This window comes from Lolium perenne, chromosome 4, assembly GCF_019359855.2.
Source record: "Lolium perenne isolate Kyuss_39 chromosome 4, Kyuss_2.0, whole genome shotgun sequence".
NCBI lineage: Eukaryota > Viridiplantae > Streptophyta > Magnoliopsida > Poales > Poaceae > Lolium > Lolium perenne.
Window position 1 is genome coordinate 330497710 of NC_067247.2, and position 19859 is coordinate 330517568.

The 19859-nt window shown below is 47.3% G+C and overlaps 2 protein-coding genes across 4 annotated transcripts; both read right to left on the bottom strand.

Moving 5' to 3' along the window:
- Positions 1 to 898: 898 nt before the first annotated feature.
- LOC127296447 (uncharacterized) lies at positions 899 to 11890 on the bottom strand. 3 transcript variants are annotated; one of them, XM_051326523.2, is made up of 11 exons: positions 11490 to 11885; positions 10633 to 10701; positions 10136 to 10231; positions 9744 to 9865; positions 9472 to 9667; positions 3915 to 4090; positions 3507 to 3636; positions 3137 to 3297; positions 1785 to 1858; positions 1568 to 1661; positions 899 to 1347 (listed from the first exon to the last, which is right to left on the bottom strand). In XM_051326523.2, the coding sequence occupies exons 1-11, from the start codon at positions 11784 to 11786 to the stop codon at positions 1131 to 1133; spliced, it is 1632 nt and encodes a 543-aa protein (XP_051182483.1). In that variant the 5' UTR covers positions 11787 to 11885; the 3' UTR covers positions 899 to 1130. The 3 variants fall into 3 exon arrangements, 2 of the variants coding, with proteins under 2 accessions (XP_051182483.1, XP_051182484.1); XM_051326524.2 differs by lacking the exon at positions 10633 to 10701 and having other exon boundaries at positions 11490 to 11889; XR_007848506.2 differs by lacking the exon at positions 899 to 1347 and having other exon boundaries at positions 1599 to 1661; positions 3160 to 3297; positions 11490 to 11890.
- A 1132-nt stretch (positions 11891 to 13022) lies between these two features.
- On the bottom strand, positions 13023 to 14375 carry LOC127349096 (peptidyl-prolyl cis-trans isomerase CYP59-like). The gene has a single exon (XM_051374884.2). It carries the CDS (start codon positions 14373 to 14375, stop codon positions 13023 to 13025), a length of 1353 nt encoding a protein of 450 aa, XP_051230844.1.
- Between the last annotated feature and the right edge of the window lie 5484 nt (positions 14376 to 19859).

Here is a 19859-nt window from a genome sequence, read left to right on the forward strand (position 1 = left end):
TCCTTGCAATGACACGGATATGGACCTCTTCTACGCCACCACTACTATCACCTTGGGCAATGGGATAAAGACACCTTTCTAGGACGTGTCGTGGCTTAACGGGGCTAAGCCAATTGATATTGCTCCACCCATCCACAAAATATCTACTAGGAAGCGGTGGAACGTCAAAGGAGCTCTGCATGATAATGCTTGGATTTCGAAAATCAACATGGAAGCAGACTTCTCTTTGGAGCATGCACATCAATACATGTCCCTATGGGTCAAAACTTAAGAGACATTATCCTCCACGAGGACGTCATGGACGAGATCACTTAGAACCTCACCGAGGATGGAGTTCACTCCTCCAAATCCGCTTACAAGGCTCAACATTTTTGATCAACTTCGGGTCCCGTTAGCTATTTAGTTTGGAGTATTTCCCCCCCCCCCCCTCCTCAAAAAAAAATTAAGTTTTTTGCTTGGCTCGTGGTTCAAAATAGGTTATGGATGGTGACCGCTTGGAAAGGCTGGGGTGGCCAAATTGTGGGAATTTCCCTCTTTGCAGTAGGGTGATGGAGTTGGTCAAACATCTCTTCGTTAATTGTCGGTATACCATTCGGTTTTGGGGGCTCATCAAGAATTGGCTATGCCTCCATCTCCTTGACCTTAATGCTTGGCCTACCAATTCTATTCATTCATGGTGGGGCACAATGACGAAGCACAAGGGTGTGGCCTCACTCACCCTTCTTGCTTCGTGGGAGGTTTGGAACGAGAGAAGGGCCCGGGTGTTCAATTTGATATAATTAAGCATGAGTCCAATTTGTGGACCCTCGCGGGTTGTAAATGCATGAGTTCTTTGATGCCGCGAGAGTAGTCTAGGTTGTATTTGCAAATTTTATTTTCTTGTAAACTTATATCTTAATTAATGGAATAGGGCAAGACTTTTGCCCTCTTTTCAAAAGAAAAAGTCTAGTACAGATGTGTTTTTCTATTCCACTTAATAAGCCTACACCGCCAACCTTCCCGTCTTTCCCCTACAGTAGCAAAGCTGGCGGGTGCAAAACTATAATCGCCGATCTGTCCAACAAACAGATTATGCAACCAGATTACAACCTGTTACACTGTTAACGTCCAACGAACAGCATTACACGACTTCACCCTCCATCTTCAGCTTGTTCAGCTTTAGTTGCACGATCATACTTCGTGCAAATCCTGAATTTGGCCCTTCTGCTTATAACGAATATGAGTGTTGTGATCATGAAGCATCCTTCTAACAATCCGGCAGCCGGATGTATTCCTTGTTGAGAAGTCCATCGTGGAATAACAGACTGTGAACTGATTGAAGCAAATCTCTGATCCCCTCCATCACCCCTAGCATGGCATGCATGAAATTATTAGCAAAAAATGGATTCTAGTTCTACAGATTTAGGGGATCTGAAGCCAAAACAATTAGTTTCTGTCCTTTTGACTATGCATCAGAAGAAGCATGAGTTGTCTTGACTCTTTAATGTAGTAGTATTGATGTATCAGTACAAGATATTACATTTGTTGCATTCTATTGCAAGATAAGTTAACAAGATAGTACATGTACCCGAAAAGATTCCTGACGGATCCCCAAAACGATAGTGTCTTCCTCGCCGAAGAATGATGACTTCTCTTATTCAAGTTTCCTCGGTTTACGTTGTCTGATTAAGCCAAATGTTAGGCAGTGAGAAGTCCCATGAATCATGTTCTAATGCAGACTTTATCAAAAAATGTACTAACGCAGAAGATGCTAACTACAATAAGTCAGAAAAGGTAAGACATACCATCATCAGGAATTGAAATACTCGGAGTTCCCTTTAGTGCAGCAAGCTCTTCAACTAGTGAACGCGCCTGGTCACTGCATAAAAAGTACATTAAGAGTAACACATCAAAAAGCCCATGTTAACAACATTAAAATTACTACCTCTGTTCACTAATAAAGACGTTTTGGAAAGCCAAATTAGCTTTTCAAAACTTCTTATATTAGTGAACGGAGGGAGTAACATGCAATGCTACTGCTAGATTCTCGGATTTTCTAGTTCAGATCAGAAGGACCACTATGAGAATCAGCAGGCTTACAGTTGCAAACCGGTAATGCCAACAGAGAGGAAACAGCAAAAGGAAGACAGGGAAGGTCAGACGAAATATAAGAACTATGCCATGCGACTGCTGTTGCCTGCTGAGCCCGCAATCAGGCATGCCACACTTTTGGAACCACAAATGTGCTAGTTTTTAGAACTTCTAGATATTAATATTTAAGAGACGGTTCCGGCAATACCTAAAGTTGGACAAGACATCAACTCATCATAGAGTAATTTCGCAAAAAAAAGAACTCATCATAGAGTAAGCACAACATTTGTTGCAGCTCACATGCTGTTAGGGCATCTCCAACGGGGCGACGCAAACGGACGTTTTTCATCCATTTGCGTCTGCGCGGGCAAAAAACGCTCCAGCGGCTAGACGCAAAACATCCGCAGCGTCCGTCCTAACGCAAACGTGGACCAAATATGCGGCAGGAATGCGTCGTCCGTTTTCGTCCGTTTGGGCTCCATGGCCCCTTCTCTCTCCTCCTTCAATGTAGGTAGGCCCATGTGCTGGCCACTCCACACCACACAAATGGAATCTTTCTCTCTCTCCTCCCCTAATCAGTGCCTTGTAGGCCCTTGCGGTCAAAAAATGCGTCTCTGCCGCTGGAGAAGGGGCAGACGCATGCGAACATGTGATCACTTTTTGTGAAATGCCACAAAAAGTGATCACTTGTCCGCATGCGTGTGCCCCTTCTCCAGCGGCAGAGTCGCATTTTTTGACCGCAAGGGCCTGCCATGCACTGATTAGGGGAGGAGAGAGAGAGAAAGATTCCGTTTGTGTGGTGTGGAGTGGCCAACACATGGGCCTACCCTACATTAAAGGGGAGAGAAAAGGGGCCATGCAGCCCAAACGGACGAAAACGGACGCGTCCGCGCAGACGCATTCCTGCCGCATATTTGGTCCACGTTTGCGTCAGGATGGACGATGCGAACGTTTTGCGTCTAGCCGCTGGAGCGCATTTTTTGTCCGCGCAGACGCAAATGGACGAAAAACGTCCGTTTGCGTCGTCCCGTTGGAGATGCCCTTAGAAAACACTCGCAACTCACACCTGATATTCTTCGGGATCTTCACCTTTATAACAAAGTTGTGATCTCCTCTATGGCTAGGCCTCTTAATGTCAGGAGCTCCCAGCTGTGCAAATTTCAACTTCTCTCCAGGCTGAATTCCAGGAGGAATATAAAGATCCTTCCATCCTTCTATTGTCTCAACCTGAAATAGCAAGATTGCTTTCTCAATAAAGCTTGTGGGAGTCCTTCTAGCACAAAACAAGAATGTTTGCAGCATGACAGGATTAACAAAAGAATGTACTCTAGTTTTTAAAAGCACATCTAAGTTTTGTGTGATCCAACTTGAGAACAAAGATTCTTGCTTAATTGTTTTGAGGAAACGGTTTTGAGCTGTTGAGTTTGACAGCTCACCTTTACTGTAGTTCCTAAAATTGCATCAGTGTAATCAATCGTGACATTGGAGTACAAATTGAGACCATCTCTGTGGATTCCTTCTCTTTCTTTAACACAAACAGATATATACAAGTCACCACTGACACCCCTGCATGATAAAATAGAAATGGATAAATAATAATAATATTTTATGCCGGCAAGTGGATCCTAATCAGCTGAACTGAAATGTGAGTTTTCATCCAGGCTGTATTACTCTGCTTAAGCTTTGTAAATTAATAATTCTGAGCACCTTGTTAATCTGTAAATGTTTCAGTATGGACGGCTTACGCATAGCTTTGAACAAGTTAAAAGCTTAAACTAAACATGCAAAAAACTACACAGGGTTCATGAATTTACGTTATTATGTATTAGTTTCCCAGTGCTTGCCTTTGCTTATCAACACTACCTCCTCCAGTAATTCGAATGGCTGACCCATCCTCTATACCTCCAGGTATCTCTACTTCTATACTTTGTTCAACTTTGACTTTGCCTGAACCATAGCACCTTGTGCAATGTTCAGTAATTATCTTACCACTGCCATCACAATTTAAGCAAGAAGATATCTGCAGAATGTAACAGGGCAATATACTAACTAAAGTGTATCATTCTGAATTTGCCAGACATTGAGCAATAGTAAACAGTGATAAAGATAATAAATTATGTGGTAAATGCAACTACATATGGATACCAGATATCGAACACTTTAAATATATATATACATTTGCATGTAAGATATTCATATGTTGATGTTCATATACACAAATAAGACTATAAGAGTATGCAGGTCCGGACGGCAGGAACATCCTAGGCTAGTTAACTTAGCAGAATCTAATACTTGGTGTACAGCGTTTTTCTACAACTACTAAGAGTGCACATAACACTGTAATCTTAAATATGTTCGCTTATAACCAGATTCCAAACATCTCAGGTTAGTTGAGAAACTAAATATAATATGATACAAACACGACGCAATAGCACAATAAAGTTCGATCCAATAAAAAATAATTGAGCAATAATAACAAGTAATAAAAGAAAAAACTTGCAACATATTAATTGAGAAAGTCTGCCACGGAAAATAATTAATGGTTGACATGACACACAAAAAACAGTGCATTGACTCATTCCAATGAATTTAGCAAACGAGTCTACTTATTATTTATTTCAGAACAAGTTGGTCCATCTTGCCAACTTTCTCTAGCTAGGACATGTTAGAAATCACCGCTGCGTGTCAGGGGTTACGGGTGTACTATTCCCCTTCTCTTGCTGATGCCAGGAACAAACAGTTTGTTGTAAGCATCATCATCCATCCAGAAGTTGAAGATGCGTTTCACGGAGGACACTTGAGAAGAACATAAGCCATCTTAGGTCTTAAGTTTCTTGGACAGGTAGTTGAATAGCGTTGTACTCGTTGGTGAGCTTGTGACCATCCTCCTAAGAAGTACAACACATTTTACCGCAAGGACATGTCATTTTGAATCTATTGGCGCACATATACGTGGAAAATTTAGTACTTATAGTCATCTTCAAGGATGTCAAATTGATGGTATGCGAAGCACCGATGAAAAGTAAGTGTGGTTACCACCGTACTTAGATGATCTTTGTCCATGATGACGGACAACTCCTCTTGAACCTCTCTTGAATGACCATTGGAACAATTAGCATCAACATGATCCAAATCTGTGATGCCATAACTTTAATTATCTTTTCCCATTAAATGCACCGGATCCTTAATGTCTTCTGTCTTATTGACGACACCCTCTGTACTATCGCCATCTTTGGCGCGACAGTATGCATATTTTCCGAATGAAGCCGAAGCTAGAGAACAGCAGGAGAGACATCTAACATTGGAAAACGCAAATCCTGTAGATAGACTCTTGTGGCGATACACACCTAGCATCTTTACACTGTTTAATCTCATTGATTGCCTTAAAAGCATAATCTGCTGCTAGGTCGATTGGAAATGATGCACGGTCATATTCATTATAGATTTACTTGAATAAATATTTAACTGCCTATCATGCTCGAGCAAGTTTCAATACTGATGTGACACTTATACCACATAAGTGGACCAGGGTGGCTTAATCAATGAGATTAAACAGTACAAAGATGCTAGGTAGGTATCGCCACCGGAGGATCTATAGGATTTATGATATTGGAATGTGCATTGTCTCTCCCGTTGTGCTCCAACTTCAGCTTCATTTGGAAAATATGCATATTGCCGCATTCAAAGAGGGCGATAGTCTAGAGGATGTCGACAATCGGCCTCTTCTATTACCATGCTCACTGAATATTTCAAGATGAACAAGGTGGATCCTTATGCGTGGAACTTTTTGTACAAATAGTTCCCATAATTCTTCCGGTGGATTAAGGTTAAGAACATGTGGCAAAGAAAATTAAGGGGTCGGAGGCAAGTAGGAAGAATTGTGTATGTGCATCATGCCGAAGGTGAGAGATAGTTGCTCAGGGTGCTCATGAATCATGTGAGAGGTGTAACTTCATATGAGGTTTGAAAAGTGTGCATGGCAAGCCGTGCTTGACCTTTGGGAAGCGTGTGAGAAATGAGGTCTCATAGAGATCATTAAGTCCCTTGATGACTGTTTGACTGAGCCAGACTATTTTGGTATTTTGCAAGGCAACCAACATCCAATCATTATGGGAAAAGCACCCCGAGTCAATGTCTCAAGACAAACGTCGTAGCCACTCCAACTCCAACCAAGCAGCACTGAAACAGATGGTCCTTAGAGACATTAAGGATCAGGTGCATTCGATGGGAAAGGATATTAAAAGTTATGTCATCCCAGAATTGGATCCTGTTGATGATGATTGTTACAGCGGTTCAAGAGGAGTTGTCTATCACCATGGACAAAGATCATCAAAGTACGGCAGCAACCACAATCACTTTTCATCGGTGCTTGGCATGTCATCAGTTTGACATGCTTGAAGATAACTATATTGTTTATTAGCATTGTACCATCGTCGATGAATAGATATACTAATTTTTCCATGTTATAGGTGTGCGTTAACAGATTAGAAATGACTTGTCTTACCGTGATGTGGTAAAAGATGTTGTACTTTTTAGGAGGGATGCTCACAAGCTGGCCAACGAGGACAACATTGTTCAACTACCTGCCTACTCAAAACTCAAGACCCAACATGGATCAGGTTCTTCCCAAGCTTCCTCGGTGAAACACATCTTCAACTTTCTAGGATGGCGATGTTTATCACGCACAGCCCATTTGTTCCTTGACTAAGCAAAGGAAGAGGGGAATAGTACACCCGTGACTCCTGGTGCTACGGTGATACATAACCCATCCTCGCCAAAGCAAGTTAACAAGATGGAGCAACTTTATTAGACATGTAGTTTCAGAATAAGTACTAAGTAGATTGGTCTACTGTGTTAGCTCCTACCCATACTAAATGTTGGGTGCAGCCTTCTCTCAATCTCTCAGCTCATTCTTAGTGGGCACACACATGAGCAAGGAGAACAGGGGAGAAACTTGCTTGAGCAACAAATGCTCTTTCACTATTATATAGCAACATATGCTACATCTTGGCTTACAACTTACTCTCCATATGGGGTGCCTCTCCTTATATAGAGGCTTTAAGTTGGTGCTAAGTAACCGACCTAGACAACTAATGTCTAGTTGGCTTCTACTAGTCAAATCCAACTTGGAGACTGCTAGTCAAAGCCAACTTGAAGACAACTGCACACAACTCATGTGCCCTGTTCTCACACACAGCAACCGCACAACCTATGTGTGCTATTCACACTATAGCATGCACTCAACCTACATATGCAGGTCACACCATGACAAGATTATATTTAGGCTAACAATCACCCCCCTAATCTTGTCATCTTCTTCCTCGTCTCCAGGATCTCCTTGTTCAAGGCGACCAACGCCGCAACTTCTTCCTGCCACTTCATCTTGAGACGCACACTTGGCTGCTTGATCCGCAAATACCGGCCACACGCACAACGCGCTCCAACGCGCACAACGCCACAGGCCTTCAAAAGATCACCAACGCGCTCAGACGCACGACGTGGACCGGATACATACAAGCTAGGCACACCCGCCACGGGCACACCTAGCCACCCTGGCTACCCACAAAAGCTAAGAAGCTCAAGTCGGCCTATGCCAAACAGATGGCTCTTCGAGCAGAGACCGGCAGCTCCGATTCTGAAGACAAGCCTCGGAGAGGGGATGCGCAAGACAAGTGCCGAAAAAGGCCTTCACCGGACCGCCCCTCGAAGGTCATCGTACACCGCCCGAGGGCAGCTTCGACTTCGCAGCAAGAGGAGACCACCACGAAGACATTCGGACACGCCGGAACGGAGCCGACTAACATGACCTTGCCGCAACCAAACCTTGGTCACCACCATCGTCGTTGCCTCTCAAGTCTCCACCCTGAACTCCCGCCATGGCCACGTACAACCTAGACGCGGAGCAGTGCCGCCAAGGCCCGCTTGTCCTCTCGCCGAGAGACTGCGGCGTCCTTGATCGCGTCCCAGAGCGATGCCGCTTGCAGGTTCACCTCCATCACCATGGCCCAGTTGGTGTAGTCTCCGCGCTTGAGCATCGGGAAGACGAGGCTCGTACCGCCGCCTCCGCCGTTAGTCATCTCGCGGATCACCTCCCGCTGTACCACGACCTCGACCCCTGCCGTGTCGCACCCTGCTCCATCCCCGACTTGGCGATCGCCGTCGCTCGTTTGCCGGAGGAGGGGTTGCGAACGCACGCCGCTGCTAGGGAGGTGGTGGTGTCGCGGCTTTTCGACGATCGCCTGACGTCTCCCAACCCGGTGCTCTAGTGCTGGTATGAGGCCGCTGCGCCACGGCCGCCGCAGCCTCCATACCGCTGTGCAGCGCCTCCATGCCGCCGTGCGCACGACGTCACAACGCGCCGCCTCCACATCCGCCGGGTTCGCCGCAGACTCACCGCTTGCCATGGCCCCGAACCATGAGGCTCTGATACCAATTGTTAGCTCCTACCCATACTAAATGTTGGGTGCAGCCTTCTCTCAATCTCTCAGCTCATTCTTAGTGGGCACACACATGAGCAAGGAGAACAGGGGAGAAACTTGCTTGAGCAACAAATGCTCTTTCACTATTATATAGCAACATATGCTACATCTTGGCTTACAACTTACTCTCCATATGGGGTGCCTCTCCTTATATAGAGGCTTTAAGTTGGTGCTAAGTAACCGACCTAGACAACTAATGTCTAGTTGGCTTCTACTAGTCAAATCCAACTTGGAGACTGCTAGTCAAAGCCAACTTGAAGACAACTGCACACAACTCATGTGCCCTGTTCTCACACACAGCAACCGCACAACCTATGTGTGCTATTCACACTATAGCATGCACTCAACCTACGTATGCAGGTCACACCATGACAAGATTATATTTAGGCTAACATACTGAACTTTTAATTCCAGCTTGTTAGAATATCAATTCTATGTTTCCCGTGTGCCATGTCTACCATTAACTATTTTGTGTGGCAGACTTTCACAATTACTATACTACAACTATGTGTCTTGTTTCTTACTTATTATTATCAATTGAAGGATTTTAATTGAAGCGAACCTTATTGTGTTATTGCATCGTGCTTGTACCATATTGTCTAACATGAGATGTTTGGATTCTGGTTATAAGAGAAAAAAATTAAGATTGTATCGTGCTTTGCACATACAATCTTACTAGTTCAATGAAAAGCACAAACTCCACAAGTAACATTTTTGTACGGTTGGCTCTAATAGAGGTACATTTTCCCAAAGCAATATAGTAAAAACTCAGTAAGTTCGTATTAATGAAAGAAGTAAGGATTATTAAACTCGGTAATTCAATATCCATGAAAGGATAAAGGTATGTTCCGATTAACTGTAGAGGTGTATAAACACAAGAATGACTGAAAACACAAAGTTTCAGTAGAATTGTCTAGATCACCTGAGATACTATACCAAAAGGTGTCTTCTGAGACTTCATCGACCTGCCTTGACCTCTGCATTGTGTACATTCTGTTATGCTATTGCTAGATTTACCTCCAGATCCATGGCAAGTGCCACATGTTTCATGATGAAAAATACTGATCTCCCGTTTGCATCCAAGGATTGATTCTTTAAAAGGAATGAGAAGATCATAGCTGCAATACACAAACAAGGGTGTAACTATACAAAAATTATTTTTCACTGCTTTAATGTGAGACCAAAATTGTTTACCGAATATCAAGCCCCCTGTTATCCTTGACATTTGAACTGTAATGAAATCGCCCTGGACCCATGCCCCCAAAAATCTTGTCAGAACTACCGAAGAATGCATTGAAGAGTTCATATGGATCAACCTACAAAAGAAAACAAAACGCCAAAGATCACATCACCTGAACTTTTTTTCAATTAAGACCTTCCATGTAAAGTTGAGTATCAGTTCAGATGCAAGATGCACACAACATACAGGCATTTGCAAGTTCACATGCTATTTCTGGTACAATGTTGGAGAGTTATTAGCAGTAGAAAACAACATCTACCAGTATGAAATAAATTTACATTCCTAAATAAGGAAAAAACCTGATTGAAAAGCAAAACGATCTCTTGGGTTTTCAATAAATAAATACCTCATGTGCACCGAAATCTCCACCTCCATGATTTCCATGAAGTCCTGTTTCTCCAAATCGATCATACACAGATCTTTTCTCTTCGTCCGAAAGAACCTGAAAGAAGCTACAGAATAAGTGAATCACATAACAGGGTAGCATCTGATAACATTGTGAATCGTCACAGTTTTGAAGTATATGGTCACCTAGACTCGTTGAATACAGGACCAAATGTACTGAGCAACAATGCAGCACACTAGTTCGATTTTCACTGAATGATGTTGTTCGTAAACAAGGCACCAGTAAGTAAAAGGGTCACTTGCAAGTTGTAACCCCACAGTACAGTGGATTAGCAGTGTAGTAACTAGCAAGTGTACGCACACAAACCAAACCATGCTGTTAAAAATTGGGTGCCCTTTATTATTAGTAAGAGCAAGATAGTAAGTACATCTTGGTATACTAGTCCAACATTCGGCATATCCCTAGCTATTTAGCAGATACCAGAGAGCAGAAGATACCTCATATGCAGCACTTATCTCCTTAAATTTTTCTTCTGCCCCAGGGCTCTTGTTCATGTCTGGATGGTACTGGAATTGAAAAAGGAAAAAAACGAGTCAGTCTCTCTGCACAGAACACACATTTAATTTGTAGACTGTATTACCTATGCATAGCTCTGTAATACTCAACAAAAAGTGGCACAAATATGCAGGATTACCATCTCAGAAATTTCTAAAATCCATTATCTTGCTTCAAGCTTTCCTTTTAAGAAAACTGGATGTATTTGAAATTAGGAAGATAAAAAAAATGAGAATGTAGCAAATTACATTAGTATATAACTTTGCAGAATCCCGTGAAGCTAGCCGCGAGTGAATCACATTTTTGAAGGTAGAGGTACTTCTACCTTATTACTACCTCTGTCCATAAATAGATGTCTTATATTTGTCAGAATTTGGATGTATGTGGTTTATGGACGGAGGGAGTACTATTGATGTAGTTATCCAACTCCAAATGGTATCTCTTCCTTGATTTATCCACAATGCTGGACACTAGTCTAGTTCGTCACCAATGAATTACTGCTTAATTATGCCCACCTTAGTAGGCCTTTTGTGAGATCTTACTTTTGCCAAGGACAAATCCCAAATATGTCAGAAAATGCTCTATACTGTAACGGGAGTTCCCCATGTTGGCACCGGAGAATTATGCAGATTGTTCAACTCAATCATAGAGCAATTATCGCTCTTATTATTACTCACTACTCTCTACACCCATATAGTTACAGGCAGGCAAACAGGACTGGATGTAACAGAGAACAGCATCAGACGATCTAACGGTCCGGGAGGGGAGGGGCACGGGGGGCGAAGGGAGAGGGCGGCACCTTGCGCGCGAGGATCCGGTACGCGCTCTTGACCTCCCTCGGGGTGGCGTCGCGGCGGATGTTCAGCGTGGAGTAGTAGTCCTTCCCTCCGCGCTCGGCCGCCGCCGCCGCCGCTGCGGGCGACCCCCTCCGGAACGCGGCGGGGAGATGGGTTCGGGCGCGGGCGCTGGCGCGACGGGGGATTAGGCGGGGACGGGAGTGGAGCCTGCCGGAAGTGGACGGCCGCGGCGGGCGGGGGGACGATGTGGTGTTCGACGGAGGGTTTGGGTTCGCGGGGAGGAAAAGCACGGCCGCCATGGAACGGGCTGGTGGCTGCCTCCGCAACAGAAACTGACCTGGGCGAGTCTGTTGTTGCCAACAAGGGCAGAGTCGAGCTCAAAAACAGGAACATGAACAAGGCAACGAGAGAGACAGAGGATTTCTGCGTGGTATACTAGGGCACCTTTCTTCCTCTTTTTATTCCTCGATCGATTACAACTGAAAACCGCTAGAAAATAGGATCAGAGACTGGGCTTTACTGAAGGGGTCATCCCACCAGTCCACCCACCATCGCCATATCCATCACCCCTGCAAAATCTCGTGCCATCCCACGAGGATCAGACGAGGTGAGTAGACTAAGTCTAAAATGAGCAAACGCTTAAACTATCAGCTCTATCGATTTTAACAAATTTAACCTCTTTTTTAAAGTTCAGCACGATTTAACTTTATTTTAAAAAATATTTAAAATCTGACCCTTTTGAGTAGCGCCTCTCTTCGGGCGCTACCCTCTTCACCGTAGTGCCACCAGCAGTGGAGCTGAACGTGTGCCAACGTGGCGAGACGGGGCCCGCGATTCGTGACCTCAACTCCCTTGACAAGGGTGCTACCGTTCTGAAGTTCAAATCCCCCGACATTATGTTAAGTCATGGGTCACCCCTATCCCGTCCACATACCACTTACCCCTCAGACTCCGACCAGAAACGAAGCAGGGCGCGTCCACCTCTCTCTTCCCTCCCAAATCCCTCGGATCTAAAGGTTTCTCCTCTTGGCTATCGAATATGTTAAAAGACTGGCTAGGTCTTCCCTTTTTCAAGAAGGTAGAACATCAAATCTTGGTGGCTCCACATTGTTCATGCTCACCCCGAAATAAGGAAAGCATTACCAACCTTTGTCGAAGCACTTGACCAAACTTGTTGCACATATCATCAAATTTGTATGGATCAAACCTAAGCAAAACTCTTTAGAAATCCCATTACTGAAAAGGTAATGAAACCACTATTGTGTTGTTTTTTAAAAGCCAGGTTAGACCTCACACATTAAAACAAAACACCAGCTGGTGCGAGTCCTCAAAACAACTACCATGGTCAGGTGTCGCCTATTGTATACGGAGTACACCAAAAGATCGTAAGCTACATGTATCAATTTATTCAAATATGGATCATAGGAGACGCCACAAACTCGATGTACAATGAAAAACAGATGAGGAAAAACTGACAGAGATGCAGGCATGCAGCCCCGCGCATCTGCGTCTCACGGTTTCCACCCTCTCTGCTTCTATGTCTCTCTACTTCTTTTGTGGCAACATTCCTCTTTCTTGCAGCGATCTCCCTTTCGACAGTCATCATTTTTCTTTATTCCTGTCATAGTGATCAACTCTTGATCTCTGCTCCTACACTGGCGCTTGCTATAGTCACGAGCGTTGTGTCCACTATAGCCTCGATTACCATAACTAGTGTGGTCATCATGCATGCATTTCCTAACAAGATCGCCCTTATATGGTGGCTCTGATCGCCAGTCATCCAATTGCTCAATCTTTCTTCGACCGGTAGTACCTCGACGGTCTTGCTTCTCAGAACCTTGAACACAATTTTGGGCTCGCAAGTGAGGGGCATCACATTTGAAGGACCCATCTTTCTTTGCATTTTGAATGCCATGTCTGAACTTACCCCACATTTTTGAAACACTTTGACTAAAATCGACGCGGATCCTCCGGTCATCAATCAGACAATTGTTCATGTCGTTGAACGCACGTTCGCATGCCTTCTTCGCCTCGAACTCAACAAATGCGTAGCACAAGCTATCTCCAGTCTTGCAGTCTCGGATTACCTCAGCTGATGCCACGGTTCCGAAACGAGAAAACACTGTATATAGATCTTCATCCTGCGTCACCGGATTCAGATTACAGACGAATAGAACGTTTTCAGGTGGCTTGACCTGGGCATCTGGAATGTCGCCAATACACTCGAGGATCACGGAATTGGATTGCGCTTCTTTAGAGCGGATCATCTCGTCAAGCTGTACAGGGTCCAGTCTTTCATCTAGAGGGGCCCAGGTATCCTCTAAGCGCTCTTCTGCTACCTCATCCTTTGGCTTTCCGACGGGAGAATTCTCAGGTGAAAGGTCGGTGAGATGAGGAGGATCCAGGATATACGTATGTTTAATCCTTATGTCCTTGAACGGTCTTCCGTCAGGATCAATGTAAGCTTCATTTATTTTCGTCAGCGTGTCGAATCCTTCAGTGACAGTCCCAAACACGGTGTGCTGACCGTCGAGGTACTCGACGTTGGGCCGCAGGGTGATGTAGAACTGTGAGGCGTTGCCGGTGCTTGCCATGGCGACGGTGCCCTTCTTGGAATGCGTGAGGTCCGGATTGTCCGGACGGATCTCGTCTTCGAAAAACCGAGACTGGTCGCCGTAGAGGAGCTTGTAGGCGGAGCCGCCTCCTCTGCCGGTCCCCGTCGGGTCCCCGGTCTGCGCCAGGAAATCCTTCTGCACGTTGTGGAAGAGACACCCGTTGTAGTACTTGATGCTGCAGAGCTTGAGGAAGTTGCCGGTGGTGCGCGGGCAGAGGTCGGTGTGGAGATCCACCACGAGTTCGCCCACGCTGGTGACGATTAATACCGACATGTCCGCGGTTTTCCCCTCGCCGGTGGCGCTGGCAGCAGCCTGGAAGTGGAGAAACTGCGCTCTGATGGCGCAGCTGCGGGCGCGAGCGCCGGGGAGGGGGAGGCGGCGGCGGCGGGTGGAGAGATCGATTACACTGGATCGAGCGCGATGGATCGCCAGCCCAGAGGCCCGTTACAATGTCATGTACTGCCGTGTATATATACACGATCATCCGATTGAGCCGACGTCCTAATCCTACTGCCGATCTCGACTCTAATTATGGTACTCCCTCCCTCCGTCTAAAAATATATATCTCACTTTTATTTAGATACCGATGTACTCAGATTTAATCTGTACAAAAATAAACTAGAACTGCCGATCTAGACTCTAACTATGGTACTTCCTCCCCCGTCTAAAAATATATGTCTCACTTTTGTTTAGATACCGATGTATCTCGATTCATTTTAGTTAGAGAGATACATCCGTATCTATATAAAGTTGAGACGTCTGTTTTTAGACGGAAGAAGTATATTTTTCTTTTGAGCAAATAGTAGGAGCTCTTCCCCATGTGACCAAAGTCGATACCATACTACGAAGGAGAAATCCGGAGCCGTCGCGACCACATCCACACCAACGCTAGGGCCGCACACACGCCTAGGCAACGAGTAACACAACCACCGACGATAGATAAAGTACCGGGCTTCCAATGTGGTGCCCCCAAGGGGGAAACGATGATGACGCCGCTGATGCCCACGCCGGCCAAGGCTGAAACTTGGGGTTTCACGGACAGCCCGAATGATGAGGGAGGGGGGCTCTTCAATGATGCCTTCATGGAGTGGAGGTGCGTCCTAGGATGCCATCATCGCCGGCATCGATCGACGTTGGTGCAAGGCCTTCACCCGTAGCTTACCGAACCCATAGTCATTCCAGCATGTACGCCTAACTCAGTGAAGGAAATCATGCCCTGCAACACGACGTCGCGCACCACCACCTCCGCCGGCGACCGCACCACAACACCTCACTTCGTGGTGCACCCCACCTCCACAGCACGCTGCCCGTGAACACCATCCCGACTTCCCGACAACCTTCCAAGGAGCCCAATGGGTCTCAGCCAAACCACCTCCCTGTCACGCTAGACCTTCGCACAAGTCCATGCATTCCAGCAGACGCCATGCATGCCCCGCACACCATTGACGGCCATGCACACGCCCACGCCGTACCACCACAGCCATGTCGGGCGCGTTTGGTTGCATGGGCTCGAATCGTGGCTCACTGGCGCAGTGGTGCTAGGGCACCTGCGAATCCAGAACGAGCCACAGGTCGAAATTAGCATGTTGTTTGGTAGGTCGGGTGATATGGATATCCAGGCCTGGTACACTAGGACAGCCAATGATAATTAGGTCTAAGGTTGTATCAGTATTCTATTATAGTCTTGTTATTAGGAAATAATAATGTAACCAGGTCATGTGGTGGGCCATCTAGGATTTTAATAGAGTCTGTTTGACTTGGGCATGTCCAAGTTGAACTAGGTTAGGCCTAATAGGCGGGCCGGCCGGCCACCTCTCCCTCATATAAGGAGATGGCACGGCTAGGGTTTAGGGTAGTCTAGTTTTGATTCAAGTTATGTAGGACGTCGGGTTCCAGTATCACCATCCCTGCGGGGTTGACCCTATGACGGCGTCTCGGACGTTCGTCTAGTTATCCAATAAAGATGTGTGAGTTCTTGAGTTGTCAAGAGTTACCATATGTGCTTGAGTATCCTTGAATCTGTCAGGGGAGTTCAAGATATATCGGTCCTATGGATCAACAAGGTGCATCGTGAAAGATCGGGAAGCCAGCCCTCATCATGTGGTATCAAATTGCTAGGTTGATCACGGTGCAGATTGGTTTGTTGCTCAGTTGTTTCTGCTCGATTGTTGTGGCTACCATTGGGTACGTCGCCGCCATGCTGTTGGTGAAGTTCAAGGAGGAGGAAGTGGGCGGCAGAGTCAAGTTCTCACGGCCTTCGTTCATGCGTAGGTGGTGGCTGCAAGGGAGAGGAAGGAGGAACGCTGCCAAAGTTCTACCGCGACAGGAGTTCGCAGGAATTCTCTGCCGCGGCAGGAAAATTCGCGAGGAAGAAGAACAGATTCGTCCGGCGGCCGGCGCGCCGCCCGGCAGACCGGCCCTACAGCCGGCCGGGCCGGTCACACGTCCGGCCGACCGGCCACCAAACTGGCGGGTCCGGCTGCCGGGCCGGTCGACCGAGGCTGCCCGAGCGAGCATGTCCGGCACGGACCGGGTCGCGCCGACGCCAACCGGGCGCCTGCTTGTGCCGCCCAGCGCCGCGGACCGATCGCCAGGCCGGTCAACCGGGCCACAGGCCGGCTGGGCCGGCTCCCAGGCCGATCAGACCGGGCCCTGGGCCGGTTGGGCCGGCGTAGGACAGACAGACCGGGCCCCAGGCCGACCGATTCGGCGTGCAGTCCTGCGGCACTACTGGCGTCCAGACCTGCAGCGCTGCTATGCTGCTGCTATTTGTTCGTCGCGGAAGGGAAGGAAGTTTGCTCTTCAAGAAGGACGGCATTGGTGTTCAGAAGGGTGCATACTCGGGTGTGTTCATCTTATTTGGATCTATGGCGTGCAGGAATTTGTTCTGTGTGTCTTGGGTGGTATGCATGTTGCACTTTCAGTTTGTACTTGGAGGATGCATGTGTCTTAATCAGGTTGATGGCGTCGAAGACCAAAGGGGCACCAAGGTCAAGACAAGCTAGTCGAGAGGGAGGTTGAGGTGTGGAAGACTGGCGAGGCTTGAGGATGAAGTTCGGCGATGTTCTTATCTGACGCTACCCTTTTTCTAGCAGACCCTCACGCGTTGGGGACAACCCTTCTTGAAGAAGGGGATAGATGATATGGATATCCAGGCCTGGTACACTAGGACAGCCATTGATATGATAATTAGGTCTAAGGTTGTACCAGTATTCTATTATAGTCTTGTTATTGGGAAATAATAATGTAGCCAGGTCATGTGGTGGGCCATCTAGGGTTTTAATAGAGTCTGTTTGACTTGGGCCTGTCCAAGTCGAACTAGGTTAGGCCCAATAGGGGGCCGGCCGGCCACCTCTCCCTCATATAAGGAGATGGCACGGCTAGGGTTTAGGGTAGTCTAGTTTTGATTCAATTTATGTAGAACCTCGGGTTCCAGTATCACCATCCCTGCGGGGTTTGCCCTATGACGGCGTCTCGGACGTTCGTCTAGTTATCCAATAAAGATGTGTGAGTTCTTGAGTTGTCAATAGTAACCATATGTGCTTGAGTATCCTTGAATCTGTCAGGGGAGTTCAAGATCTATCGGTCCTATGGATCAACAAGGTGCATCGTGAAAGATCAGTGTCGTTGCCTAATCGACGATACCTCGGAGGAGGGATCCTCACGAGGGGGAGAAGAAGTAGGGGCCATAGGGCGGAGTGCACACGGGACGGTGGTACGCGAGTTACCCAGCTTCGGAACACCTGCACGATGACGGGGCCTACTGCTTGTATGCGGAATTATCAGGCGCTTTCGCGTTGTTACAATGAGTTGTGGTTGTGCCTCTAGGGCTCCCGGGATCCGGCTTATAAAGGCGCACGGATCTAGGGTTTACATGGAGAGTCCTAGCCGGATTACAGATAGCCTAGCTACGGTACAATATCTTGCCGTGCACGTCACGGATCCGCCTTCCATACACGTCGTACTGGATCCGGGTTCCTCATGGGCCTCCCTGGATCCGGGTCACTCCTAGGTCGGTACGGATCCGGCTTACTGATCCTGGGCTGGACTTCTTCCTGCATGATCAACAGCAACTGGGCCGCCCGATGGGCCACATGCCTCATCACCGTCTGTGGGCCACCCGGGCTTGCCGGATCTAGGCACTGTCGATGGTACACCCATGAAGTATACCCACAACAGTAGCCCCCAGAGTTCTCCGAGTTTCCCCTGCGGTTTCCGACTTGCTGGTCCATCATGATCTCCGGCAAACGTTGGTAACGCGGAGAAACTTGAAGAGCTCCAACTTTGCATTTTCTTCTTTTTCCAACTTATAGCCGGAAAATGCTCCCATCCCGAGGGACTTCATCCATCGACGTTCCAAAGAACATTTCCGGGTTACTCCTGCTTGAACGAAAGCCAATCTTATCTTCACAGAATCACCGGAATCTTAAAAGACTCTAACGGTTTCGGAAATCCTCCATCTTCAGATCATGCTTAACAACGGAAGTTCCGTATTTCCCGCGCACAACTTCCTCATTTCCCGCGCTAAAGTTTCGCAGATGCAAATCTTCAACCGGAATTTTCGGGAGTGCATGGTTAAGTTACCTCCACGTCGTTTTACCGCATTTGACCTAAACACGTGTCATCCATCCAACGGCGCGACCGTTCAGTTTCCACCGTTGGATCCGGATCCCGAATCTCCGAGCGCGGCCTATAAATACCCCGCGGCCCGGTAAAAATTCATTCTTTCACCCCCTCTCTCCACATCGTCTTCCTCCTCGCGCCGCGCCGCCCGCCAGATCTTGATTCCGGCGAACTTCGCCCCGGTGAACTTCGAGTGCCGCCGAACCAAGGCTTCCCTCGCTCCAAGATTCTCACGTTTGAACGGGAAACTTGCTCCGCCGCCGATTCGTGGTCACGCGAGCCGATTTCCTTCAAGTTCGGCGACCTCATCTTCCGCCGGAGCTCCGTCGCACCACCGCGCCATTAGCGGTAAGTACGCCGGACTTGTAGAAGACAACCTAGTGTAGAAGATAGGCTTAGTGATCCGGGTACTCAGACACTTTGTATGGGTGCAGCCGGAAGCATGCCACTCGAATCGTCACTTTGCACTGGTAGCTCTTCGAGTAGCCCGGATCCCAACCAAATAGAACCCATATGCCCGGATCCTATATCATTCCTGCCACCGTATGTTTCCGACATCAGACTAGCTCAACCTTTTTCCGCATCTTCCAGCACCGCTCCAAGCCGGATCCCTACCCTCCAAGAGCTCCAAGAAGAACTCGAGGGACAAGCTCGGATGGCAGCAAAGGTGCAGGAGGCGGAAAACAAGAGGGCGTCCAAGGCCCGGATCCGTGAAGGAGAACGAGGTCAATGGTGGCCTTGCGCAACCACCGACGTGGAGCTTAGAGAGCTCCAGAACGAGGGAATGATCTCCACACACTGGAGTTTCGTTCGTGACTCCGACGCCCTAGCCGGAGACACTGCCACCTCTGGGTTTTCCGGGTTAGCGCCCTTAACTGAGGGTATCCGGAGATGCTCCAGGAAAATGCCAGGCGGAATTGGTTTCCTGCCGGATCCGAGCTTGGATAGCATGTCTGCCGCTGTGTTATCGTCTCTCCTGACGTACTTGACTTCGTATCCGAGGAAGCTCTTGGCAATCTCGTCAACTTCGTCTCTGTAGGCCGCCATGACGGAATTTCTGGCGTTCCAGGTTCCGGCTACTTGTTGTGCCACCAGGTCGGAATCTCCACAGCATATGATGTGCTTGATCCCTAT

Coding starts and splice junctions, on each gene's coding strand:
- LOC127296447 (XM_051326523.2), bottom strand. CDS start 11,786: ATGGCGGCCGTGCTTTTCCTCCCCGCGAACCCAAACCCTCCGTCGAAC. Junction 9,866..10,135: donor GAGATTTCGGTGCACATGAG/GTATTTATTTAT, acceptor TTTCTTTTGTAG/GTTGATCCATATGAACTCTT. Junction 1,859..3,136: donor AAGATCCCGAAGAATATCAG/GTGTGAGTTGCG, acceptor CTTTTTATGCAG/TGACCAGGCGCGTTCACTAG.
- LOC127349096 (XM_051374884.2), bottom strand. CDS start 14,375: ATGTCGGTATTAATCGTCACCAGCGTGGGCGAACTCGTGGTGGATCTC.